A 12,573-nucleotide genomic window follows, 5' to 3' on the forward strand; every position below is an offset into this window, starting at 1 on the left:
TCCGTCTCCCAAACATTTCTGGTTTCCGCCTCAGCTGTGTGTGTGTGTGTGTGTGTGTGTGTGTGTGTGTGTGTGTGTGTGTGTGTGTGTGTGTGTGTGTGTGTGTGTGGCACTGCATGCAGCCTCTCTGCTGACGTGCATTCTCAATTAGACTCATGTAACATGCTGGCGGTCCTGCCCGGGCATCTGCCTTGGCAGCGATACACACTCTCCTTTAAACCCACAGCTGGCTCAGGCAGCAGCTGGGGGAGTGGCCATGACTGTGTGTGTGCGTGTGTGTGTGTGTGTGTGTGTGTGTGTGTGTGTGTGTGTGTGTGTGTGTGTGAGACTCACTGTGGCCGTCATGTTGTTGCTCTTCTCCATGATAGCAGCAGAGTATTTGTTGGAAGGCATGGCGGTGGCGCTGGATTCCCGTGTCTGTGCTGACTCCTTCTCAAACCTGCAGGACAAAAACGTGAGACAGTTTCCGTCAGCGTCACGTCTGCTCGGAATAACGCTCTTCTTCCTCGGGTCCTCGGGCAGCTGGACTTACAGCTGGAGTTCACTGAGACTTTACCAGAGGAGTTAGGGGTGGAGCAAGTCACCTACTGATCGTGAGGTTGGAGGTTTGATCCCCAGTCTGCGCTACTACGTGTGAATGTTAGATAGAAAAAAGCGTTTGTGTGAAACACATGGTTTTCAGCTTCAACCAGTTAAACCGCCTCTGAGGCGAGCTATTTTAGCCCCTCCCCCTGTCACAGGTAGTGCTGGGCTGCACAGGTGTGGGTCTATCTTTAGTTTTAATCCATCAGAGAGAGATCACACCTCCAGCGATCGAGTTAATTAAACGATCTCCTCACTCTTATTTTGAAATTCCATTCTGAAATACAACAAGCTCAAGTCTTCCCTCCAGGCCGAACCGGTCACCGGTTACCTCGTCGTCGTTCGGAGAGGATCTCAAACTCTCCGTCAGGTGGAGATACGTCCAGGTTCTGATAGGCTGAGAGAGACACGAAAACTAGCGGCTGCCTGACGGTGCAGGCGGAGTGCCTCGGCCTCTCTGGAGAGGCAGCCGACAGACTCGACAGGACGACCTAATCACTGCTTTAGGTTAAAGACAGAAAATAAGAAAGGATGTTTAACATAAAGCTGCGACCTACACGCCCATTCCACATCCTGGGCCTCTGCAGAGAGGATGCGCAGCTGAACAATCAACAATCGCCGCTGTGGCCTCGGATGAAATTCCTCGGATACTCCAGACTTCCTTCCTAACGCTGAAGTGCTGCTTTAATGACACAGCTGATGATGATCGTCAGTTTCACTCAGAGTTTGTTCGGAAGCGGAGCTCGAAATGTTCACGGCCGCGCTTCAGAGTGCGTTCGACGCAAACGGCGTGAAGAAGAAGGAGAAGTGCGTCGATGGGGCATTACTGCGGCTGAGCATGACGACAGAGGCAGAGCACAAACACGAATCTGTGAGAACAATCAGGAGGAAAGAAGAGCAAATAAAGTCACAGTGAGAACGGATCAAAGCATCGAAGGAAACGAACGACCGAACAGCACACGGAAGCTGGATGAGGGAGCAAAGGAAAGACAGAAGGAAGGAAAGAAGGAAGAAATGGATGAAACAGAAAATAATAGAAGCCAAAGTAAAGACGTGACACGATCGGACGCTCCCCGACCTGCCTGCGGGTTTTTTCTCCCTCTCCATTTCTGGGGTTGTTTATGGAAGTTGCTCCGGAAGTCAGGTGCTGAAGGGCATCTGAAGCTGTTTCCAGCTGTTTGCAATCATCAGAGCTGTTTAACAGCGGAGTCAGGTGACGTCAGCGCTAGAATATTTTGCCAAGCCCGATAGTTGTGACGTGAGAGCGGACAGACTGACTGCTTGCCTGCTGTGGGATTTCACGAGCGCGGGTCATTGCTGGGAACATCGCAGGACGTCGTAGCACCACAGGACAAACGCAGAGGAGAGCGGGCCTTTGTGATTGCTGCGCACAAACTTGGAACAGCCTGGTCATCGTCTCTCCAACACTCGACATTTTTGAAACACGTCGGAAACACATTTTTACTCTTTAGCTTTTGTGACTGAGTTTCATTCTCTGTGTGTTTGTTCTACTTTTTACTGCATGCAGCACTTTAATCAATCTGTGTTGTTTTTAAATGTGCTTATAAATAAATTGATTGATTGATTGCATATTTGCATTGACTATTGGACTAATTTATCACTGCAAATAAAAGCACTGCCTGTTCTCCAAGAGTTCACACCTCGCTGCTCTGTGGGACTGATCTGACCCAAAAAAGCCTGACGCAAACACACAAACCTATCAGTGTGTGTGTGTGTGTGTGTGTGTGTGTGTGTGTGTGTGTGTGTGTGTGTTAGGCACACACCATATGACTCTGCATTCTCCTGAGCCTCATGCTGGTCAACCTAAATACTCATTTTATTGTGTGTGTGTGTGTTTACACCACAGACGTGTGTGTAGGTTAGGATTTCAGCGAGGTTAAAGGTCAGTCTCTGGGTACTGAACGGTCGCAGGATGATTAAGGTGATCTTCTCTTTCTGCTCAGTTCCAGCTCGTCTCTTTTTGGACTACAGCAGCTTTGCATGATTCACAACTCAAAATAATCCTTCTTTAGGTGACACTGGACTTTGCTGCACAAAAGGATGGGCGCGCAATGGTAAAGCGGACACTGCATCCAGGACACAAACAAATGCATTATGCTTCAGCTCTGCACAGAATACATCCTAAAGGCTAAGCTAGCCAGACAGCATGCTAACGCTAAGCTAGCCACGAATGTAGCGTGAAAGCTGACCCCAGCTGTGAGAGTCGGGCTGTGTTTGTACCTGTCCGTGTTTTTAAAGTAGAATCATCATGGCGACTGCTTTAATGTCTCGTTGTGCCGTCGAATTTGTGTTCATACCTACATACTAAGATGCCGTCATTAGCACGTGTCGCTGTGTGTCACCTGTTAAATGGTGATTATGTGTTTCAGGTCGTTTAACTTCCGGCGAGTAGTGCAACAAACTGATTTCTCCTGAGTGTAATTAAGTAATGTACCGCATCACTTTGAAGAAAACGCCCCAACGCCAAGGGGAAACACCTCCAGCACACACAAACATTTGATCCACAGTAGTGCTGGGCGATATGGAAAAATATTTATCACGATATGAATTATTTTATATCACGATAACGATATATATCACGATATACCGCAATGTTTCCACTTATTCTCTGAAAAGTGTGACAGATGTCATTGCTCACTTTTCTCCAACTTTATTTTGAAGGTTTAAAGGAACTGTCACAAATGAGAAACGTGCATTTTAGTGCAGCAATATAAACGCATCAAAGGAAAACAGCTGTGGCCTTCTTTATTTTCAAAATCATACATTTAAAATGAACTTTTTAAAGTGCACAACAGTTTCAAGGTTTTCTGCCCAAAATATTTGTTTTACTAACATGCATATCATATATGCTAGTAAAACTAATGTGTGTATGTATACTAGTACTACGTGCACGTATATACGCACATAATGTACTTTATGCACGGTAAATACGTAGCGACGGCAGACTCATACCTTGGGCTAACATGACTCCAGTGTGGTCATGTGGGAAGTCCGCAGTCTGTCAACAGCGAGCGCGGCGTCTTCGTTAATGAAGCGGATGGTTACGCTCATGCAGGGCTGCGTATCTCTGCTCGTCCACAGGTCAGCAGCCAAGGCTTAATGCACGACACTGCAAACATCCTGCTCTACTTTGGCCGCCATGCTTCGTATAAGCGAGGCAACTCGACTTTACTGAAGTGCTTACGACCGGGCATAACGTACCTCGGATCAAGGACTTTGACGAGGTCACGAAAGCCGTCCTTCTCAACTACATAAACAGGGCCATGCCTTTACAAATGCAACGCGAGACGGCGCCTGTGATTTGTTTATGGCGCTGGGACGTTTTCTCATACGGGCCTCGTGTGAAAGGCTGCTGCATCTTCAGCTGGTATAATTTTTCTTTCCCAACTTGCTCCCGTCGTTCCACAGCTTGGTTTAGCTCGGATTCTCTGGATTCTTCTTCGTGGGCCTTCTGTAGGTGATACAAGAGATTTGTTGTGTTGCCATCGGGCGCAGGAATAGTTTTATAGCATAGCTTACAAATGGGTGTCTTCTGCTCCGTGTTGGTGTTGTTGAACCCAACAAGTAACCAAATCACAGACGTACCCCGTTTTGGTAAAAGTGCTTCTTCTTGGGCTGCCTGTGCAGCCGTCTCTGCCTGGTGCATGTCCGGGCATGAAGCACGTAAAGCAGCACCATGTCGCAAAACCACAAGACGGCGTTTCTTCATTTTTTTTAATACTTTATTTTCTCTTGCATAAAGTTAGAGAATGCATAGTGACAAGACAACACTAATACATTTGCCACAGGCTATTTGATGATATATTTTATGTAATAGTTTATAAAATTAGGTTAGAAACGATAGAAGACAAATGGCACGATAGACACTTTTCTGTCGTCCACACGGTAGATATATGTGGTCATGTCGCCCAGCACTAATCCACAACATGCAGATTATGGAATCAAAATCACTCAATTCGTATAAATTCCCATCTCTACTCAGCAGACTTGTAATCGCTTCACAACAGCGAATGAAAGAGCGTTAAATGAGGTGAAGTTTCCTCATGTTGCAATAAACTGTGTGCACACTGGGGTCAAACTGAGTGTAGGAGCTACACAAACGCACATGCATCCTCTGTGCTGTGTGCACATTCGGGATCGTGCACTCTCACATGCTTTGAACCATAAAACAACCACCTGCATGACTCTGCCAGGTGCTTCCTGCACACTCAAACACATCAACTGTTTTCCATCATGAGGAGACTGGATCCACCAATGACTGTCGCTAAAATTCAGTGGCTGAAAATAAACAGGGGGGCGGTAGGCGAGGAAATCCACCGGCATGCCGCCATCGTGGAAGCTCTGAATTCAAGTGTTGGAGAGTGGATCAACAATCAGTCGATGCAAACAAGGACCCGCCTTTCAGGGCTGCGCTCAGGGGTCAAGGGTCATTTAAGTTTTTTTAGTTTGTTTTCTCGTTAACCAAGTGAGGTGACAGGTAGGATCTACAGCCCTGCTGCTCTGCTGAAAGCCCAACGTTCCTGTCAGCTGCACTGAAGCTTTCTTAGTTTCCTGTTCGAGTTTCCCGTCTCGGTGGACGGACACATCCTGTTAGTTTGGTCTGGAACGAAAGCACGAGCTAACTCAGTTTGTGGCCGCTCAAGCCTCACGCCTGCATGCACACCTGCAGACAAAAGATCCAAACAGGCCCTAAAAGCCTGTCTCTAAACTTCAGATCCAATGGTTTTATGCTAGAATCAGCTTTATCCCCAGGAGGAAGGAGGAAACCACAATGTGACTGTTGGGATAGATTTGTGGCCCCACAACGTGAGTAATTACGCCCACACACACAAACACACACACACTTATATGGCTGGCAGGCAGCAGGAAGTCCTGGGTGAGGAACTCCCCCTCCGGAGAGGTGAAAGAGTTCAGACACTAAACAGCGCACTGCTCCGAGTCCCCACGCTTTCAACCTTTCACCCACTGTGAAACCCAACAGGTGCCTGAAGAAAACGAGGTCTGACGAGAGGGTGAAATGGTCGCGCTCGCTGTGAGGAGCAGACATGTTTGGAAAGAGTGAATCTGACGGGTGGAAGGCGGTGAGGGGGGTCAGCCAGCCGTCAGACCTGGATTAGTTTCTGCTGCTGATGTGTCCAATTAAGCTCATCAGAAGCAGGAGAAACACTCCACCTCATAGGTGTCGTTCTCTCATTTAACGATTTTAGTTTCTGGCCTCGGCTCTCTGCATCTTCACCTCATGCTGTGGCACAAAGACCCAACAACAGTATATAGCACTGCTTATAGTAACAGCACTATAAGCCGTGCTCGGCGACGGCGCTCGGCATCACGGCCGTCATCAGCGGTGACGTACAAAATAACACTGTCTCCTGCTGCCTACACGACACCAGAACCGCACAGGGGGAGAATCTGTCACCACAAAGACTAAAGCTATGCAAATTTTACATGATGGAAACTCCCACAGAGAAACAGAACAAACGGCTCAACTTCTCAGAGTTACTATGTTTCTACAGCACACGGGAGACGACAGCGACGTGAGAAATGCACATGACTGAAACCCAAAGCTGCCATCGCCACAGAGGCCGGCAGCTGAAGCCAACAGGCTGGACGAGAACCTCAGACACGCTTCAACATTTTATTTATACAAATCACAACAACAGTCGCCTCAAGGCGCTTTAGGGTAGATCCTACAATAACACATACAGAGAAACCCAACAGTCATATGACCCCCTATGAGCAGCACTTTGGCGACAGTGGGAAGGAAAAAACCCCTTTTAATAGGAAGAAACCTCCGGGTCAGGCTCAGGGAGGGGCGGGGGGAGGAAGACAGGATAAAGACATGCTGTGGAAGAGAGACAGAGGTTATATTTGCCTGGATGGAGCTGGGACCACTTTCATCCACCAGGTTTCGCCCCCTGGTGGATGTTGAAGCAGGTGTAAGGCATCGTTCATGCTGTCTGTGGGAGAACAGACCACTCCTGGTTAACACTGGAGGCGGTAACGTTTCTGCACCTGCTGACCGATTCTCCGTCTAAAACTACACGTAACCACGGCTGCGTTAGCTCCCTTCCTGCTTCGCCCTCGCTGCATATCTTTAACGTTTTCCAGGCCGTGTGTTTGAGCTCCGAGAAACAGAAACAGAGGGAAGTGAGAAAGAATCCGAGGAGCTGAGGAAGGACGGAGGGCAGCGTGAGGGGCCCAGCGAAAGGGACAAGAGGGGGGGGCTTCACATCAAAGTTGTGTCTGGTGGCTGCAGATTAAGGAGCGCATTGCAAGAGGGGATTGTTCACTCCCAAAGAGTGTGTGTGTGTGTGTGTGTGTGTGTGTGTGTGTGTGTGTGTGTGTGTGTGTGTGTGTGTGTGTGGGAGGGGTCAGCTCCTCAGGGTCTCTCTCTAACTCTTTGGGGGCAGCATTCCTCATCTGTCATGTACTTTATGGCCCCTTCCAGCTCAGATGGAGCCTTTAGACTTCATACATTGTGTGCTTCGGCTCCTATTGTACAGAACGAAGGTATGCGGCTCCTCCAGCAGAGCCACGAAGAACACAAACTGCCACGAGCTCCCACTTTCAACTGTACACCAGGACTCCTCACAGAACTGCAGCTCTTCTGTCAGAACATCGAGCTACAAATAAACGGCTCGATGTTTAACATCAAAACCCCAGACTCTGAAAACGGAGCGCTCTGAGCCTCTGCTATCCACGCATGCACATGTCGATCATGCACGGCGCTCGACTGTGGACGAGCCAAAGCTTCAGTGCTTCTTGCTGCAGCAGCCACAGAGTGAAACCTGTGCTTTAACTTAGCTTAGATGCACCGAACACTTAGAGAAACTTCAACAAAACCAAGATTTCTAAGACTGAGCTTTCCAGAGCTTCAATCTCCAGATATCGCTCCTTATCGGATAAGAAAGCACCAATCCAACCTTTTCCGGCTCTGATGATCCTGGCTTTACATTTCTGCTGATACTGAGTGAGAGAAATGGTGGAAATATGGACCCTTTACATTATCAGCCCCAAGGGCACATTTATGTGATAAACACCTGTAAAGGTCACAGTGGACTTTTACTGTGGGCCTTTTCTGAAGGGAACGCCTCCTCTCATGAGAAAGACAATGTGCAGACATCGTCTGTACATCAGAGTCCTGCCTCAGGTGGAGAACACCATGCTACACGGGACTGTGGCGATCAGCAGACGCCGGACGCAGCGGCGAGGGTGATAAACACACACTGACCTCATTATTAGAGACTGGGTTCAGGGCGAACATCCGTCGCTGGAGCAGCAGACACGTGACAGGAAATGAGGAGGCGAGCTTCACAGTGACGGCGCCTTTGCTCTGCTGTCAGAGGTGAATGTTTCACGCTTGAGCTGCAGGACTGTTTATCTTTCTAGCACTGAGCTTCATGCAGCTGAAGCACCAAAACCTGCAGTTCCACGAGTGTCCAGCAGAGGCTGCGGCGAGTCACATGTTAAAACAGCAGAAACAAACATGTTTACAACCTGATACACAAACTGCTGGATTCTTTCCTCCTCTATAACACCTGCGCACATGTTTTTATAATTCACCTGGATTCAAGTTTGCATGGTTGGGGGCGTGGCTTCTCTCACCGACACGTGCAGGGTGACACAGGGAGCTGTAGCTGCTAGCTGTGCGCTAGCCTTCACCTCAGTTAACTGGAGTCAATGAGCTGAACCTCTGGACTGTGTTTGTACTGTTGGAGCATTTTGATCAAAGTTTTTCCATGTTGGTGAAATTCTGGGATTTTATTTTAATATTGCTGACGAGCAGGAAAATTGAAAATAAATATTATTGTGCACAATTTGCAAAAAAACAGCATTAAAATAAATGATTTCCAACAGTGCAGTTTGAGTTCGGAGCGTCTCAGGAACTACACAGAGCGGCACAAAGTCAAACAGGAAACCAGCTTTTAAGGCCCTGTAATGAAAAAACTACGTTTCCACGAAAAATGACGTCACTTTTGGTTTTTGCAGGTAATGTGCGATAGTTCGCGCTGACGTTTATTCCAACATAGGAAGTGCTATGAATAACTGATCGCATGTTTCTGGATTATAATGTTTTTGTTCTTGCCAGCGCTTTTTACCCGATTTTTGCAAGAAGCCATTTGTGGAAGGAAACTGTGACCGCGGACAAGCTGAACGCATGTTATGCAAGTACGACTCCTCTGGTTTCATAAGCAAAAAACCAAATATGATTGCGCTAGGTTACGTCTTTGTAATTCTACTGGAATTTAAAAATAGTTACACAAATGGGAGCGTGCCCGCTCCGATGGGCTTCCTAAAACACTTAAATATCATTTCAGCATCATCTTACGACGGGACTCTCCTGAAGGTCTCGGGATATTTCGTGGCGGCTTCTGTGTCTGCCGATGCCGACTTCCGCACGCAGAGAAATCCACGTTTTTTATCATAAAAAATGTTATTAAAAGGAAAAGTAAATTCAAACGATTAGAGAATATTTTCTATTTGCTCTATAAAAACATGGAATTCTTTGGAGTTCCACAGAAAAATCTGGGTGGCCTGCATCTGTGTGACACTCCCGCCTGATCACCAAGCTAACCACGTCCTGTGCCTCCAAAACGCAGACGGCCTAAAATGTTCACAAACTGATGGTGACACCTTGGCAACCACGTCCATCTTTTGTATACAGTCTATGGTTTATGCTCACACTTCATTTGTTGAAAATAAAAGTCACCATGCCTCAGATGACACATCAAGTCTGTCTGCAGGTTTTCTGTCCCACTGCCAGATGTGCCAGATGTGCTTATGCAAATGTTGCTTGGCTGGGTTCTTGTACGACTCCAGCTCACACAAGGAAGTAAAAGGTTTATTTGTTTAAGGTGAGAGAGACTGAACAGCTCTCGTTTTCTGGCATTTATTAACAGATTAAATTTGCTGGATGTTTTTGGGGGAAATATTTGAGGAATTATTAACTGCATATTTATGAATGATCTGTAAACAAATGATGTGATATCCAGAATAAACCCTTTGCAGAGTGAGTCACTGTCTTATCATTTTTCTGACCACGCTGAGTCACAAAGAAGCTGCAGGTCAGAATTCCCCAGAACCTCAGTCTCAGTGTGAAACTCATTTTGAACTATGAGAACACTGATTTCAAACCACAGAGATCGCATTTATCAAATCTGCTTAAAATATAACAAATCGCTGCAGTTCTGTATGGAGCCGAGCTAAGGTGGCCTGCTCTTCTTCTTCTTCTCATTTCCAGTCATATTCCTCCTGTTCCATGATGGATCTTCATATTAAACACGGTTTCTAGCAATGAGCTCAGTGCATGCTGGGTAATCCCTGTGAGCCTGAAGCTCAGGCCACTCTCAACCTTCAGTTTCAGACACTTTTTCACCTTTAGGATGTGGATGATGTCATGGGAACCTCCTAATCTTGGTAATCTCAGGAACAGACGTCGTACCCAACCCACCACAAAAATTCTACAGCTGCCACCAAAGGCAGGCTGCAGTGTAAACGCTGTGTGCAGGTGTGAAACAGGTGGACACCTGTGGACACCACACCTGTGGACACTGCAGGCCTGACACCTGCTGCTGTCAGGCCTGCAGGTATCAGGCTGTGATGTGCCCCTCGCTCTTACAGTGGACAGAAACTATTTTTTGGAGAGGCGCAAATAATATGTGTGGCATCTTATTTGATGCAGAACACCTGATTGATAACTTTGTTGTTTGCAAAAGTTTTTTAAAATGTACAAGTTTTATTTGCATTTCAAGTTATAAAAAGGATTAAATATGTTTGTTACAGTAACAATGTAACTTTTCCTTTGTCTGACAGCACAGTGTGTCAGTGCGAGAGAAACTGTAAATTAACTGAAAAGACTGACCCCAAATAAAGTGAGGCAAACAGTTTATGAAAACAGCTGGAGCCCAGAGCGTGAACGCAATACGTCGTGAAAAATTCGGTTTGACGGATTTCTGACGTTTTGTGTAAATTTAAGCATGAAACAGTTTGATTGTTCCTAATAAAATATTAACAGTGTGAGACTTTAGTTAGACTTGTGTTTGTAGCTGATCACGTTGGGCCACATGCTTATTTGTTGTGTTTGCCGTACAGTGCATCAAATCTAAATTCACGTTTTGTGTAACTGTAACGTTTGATTTTGTGGGCTGAAGCCAATCCGAACATTACAGAGTGTGTTTATATGAAACATGTGTGTACTTGCTGTATTTTAACCACATGAATGACACATTACAGGAAGCAGCATTGATTTCCACCTTTTTCTAGATCCGCCCCTGGTTTGGGACATTTTTAACACACGTCCACCATGTTTGCTCCGTGCTAGTGTGTTTTTGGAGCACGAGGGCTCCGTGCGCCCCCGCCGGTGACCCCCCCGCAGATTTCTCCCCTCAGCCGTTTCTCTTTAAAGTCTCCTCGCGTGCTCATATCAGTACTTTCACTTGTGTGCCGCACATGTGTTCATACTTGCCATGACAGCAGGACTGTCAGGCGCACAGAAGGTAAACTCACCGTGCGCGCGTTCACAGCGCACAAACCACCGAGAGAAGAAAAACCCGCTGACCTTCCGTCCCCGCGCACTCCGCTGTGCACTCACTGACCGGAACAGCCAGGCTGTTATTACACGTGTATTACGCGCTAACTAAAACTGTTTTAACGGAGTTACGTTCCGCCGCAGACACGGAGAAGCTCCTCGGAGAGCCTCAGATCGCGCTCTGCTCCCTCAGCTCCACATGTGCGCGCAGCTGTGCGCACATGTGGAGCTCAGAGCTGCAGCGAGGCGCACTCTGCCCGGCGACGTCGCATTCTTTCTCGTTCCTAACTCTCTCGGTAAGTCCTGGAGGGACGAACACCCCGCGCCCTCCCCGGGAAAATACTTACATAACCATGCACGCGTCTGCTTCTTGCACAGCGGGAACTTGGGAGGAAACACTCTGGTGCCGAGTCCGAGTCCGAACGAGGTTTTCACAGCCGCTGAAGTTGAGCGCAGATTGGAGTGTGAGCTCTAATCCTCAGGCAGCAGGAGGTGTTCACGATGTGGAAGCATGCTGCTGCGCATCAGCTCTCGCTCTCTCTCGCTCTCTCGCTCCCTCTCTCTCTTGGGCGGGGTGCAGGCGGAGGTGGAAGCTGATTGGTGGCTCGGAGTGATCAGGTCTTTCCCAGGTGAAATGGTTAACTCCCATTTTCTGTCCGCGAGGTAAAAGTGAGAGCAGGAACTATTATTGAGCCACAATAATTACCGACACGCTTCTCTCTCTCAGAGTGTGTTCTTAGTCAGCCTCGCTTTACCACATTGTCTGTGGCACTGAGTCAATCTTCAAGGAGTTTCATGGATTTTCTCTGTCATGATCTCAGCCTATCGCTCAAAGATTAAAAAACATCATCACTGTTTCCACCACAGCGCAGGCTTTACTGCCCCCTGACGGGACAAGACGAGCCAGATGTGCCATGAATTAGTGCTGGGCCTCACTGATTTCTAGAATCGATTCGATCCACGATTCGAATCAGCAGAGATGGGCAGTAACGTGTTACTGTAATTCGATTACTTTTTTCAAGTAACGAGTAAAATAAGGGATTACTATTGCAAAAACGGTAATTAGATTACCGTTACTTTCCTGTAGGAACGCTGCGTTACTGCGTTACTAAAACCGTGATTTTTTTGCAAGAATGTCTCACGACAGTGACGTAAGCGAGTGCGAAGTTCGTGACAACAGCTGTGTGCAGATCAACAATGGATCATATATCGAGTGCAGAGAGAGTATGAGCGTGCAGCGTTTAAAGCGTGGAAGTACTGACCTTACTTTGACTTTGATTCCATAAAAAGTGACAAAAACATTAGTGTCCGCTGTGCGTGGGAAGAAAACCCCTAAACTTCCAAGCAAGCACCGAGTAGCTACCACGGGAATGAGAAACTCCCGGATCCTTCCACTGACCACTGCGGCTCACCTGCACCAGGGTAAACCTCCGCCTGCCCCA

General features: G+C 47.3%; 1 protein-coding gene across 1 annotated transcript in view; it reads right to left on the minus strand.

Moving 5' to 3' along the window:
• dnmt3bb.1 (DNA (cytosine-5-)-methyltransferase 3 beta, duplicate b.1) overlaps window positions 1-12,216 on the minus strand; it is a 42,176-nt gene extending 29,960 nt beyond the window's left edge. Inside the window, exons 1-2 of the mRNA XM_012923683.4 lie at window positions 11,479-12,216; window positions 334-439 (exon numbers count right to left, since the gene is read on the minus strand). Coding sequence (XP_012779137.2) covers window positions 334-439; window positions 11,479-11,486 — 114 coding nt within the window. The 5' untranslated portion in view covers window positions 11,487-12,216. The remainder of the gene's footprint in view (window positions 1-333; window positions 440-11,478) is intronic.
• Window positions 12,217-12,573: the final 357 nt, after the last annotated feature.

Source organism: Maylandia zebra, linkage group LG20 (assembly GCF_041146795.1).
Source record: "Maylandia zebra isolate NMK-2024a linkage group LG20, Mzebra_GT3a, whole genome shotgun sequence".
Classification (NCBI taxonomy): Eukaryota; Metazoa; Chordata; class Actinopteri; order Cichliformes; family Cichlidae; genus Maylandia; species Maylandia zebra.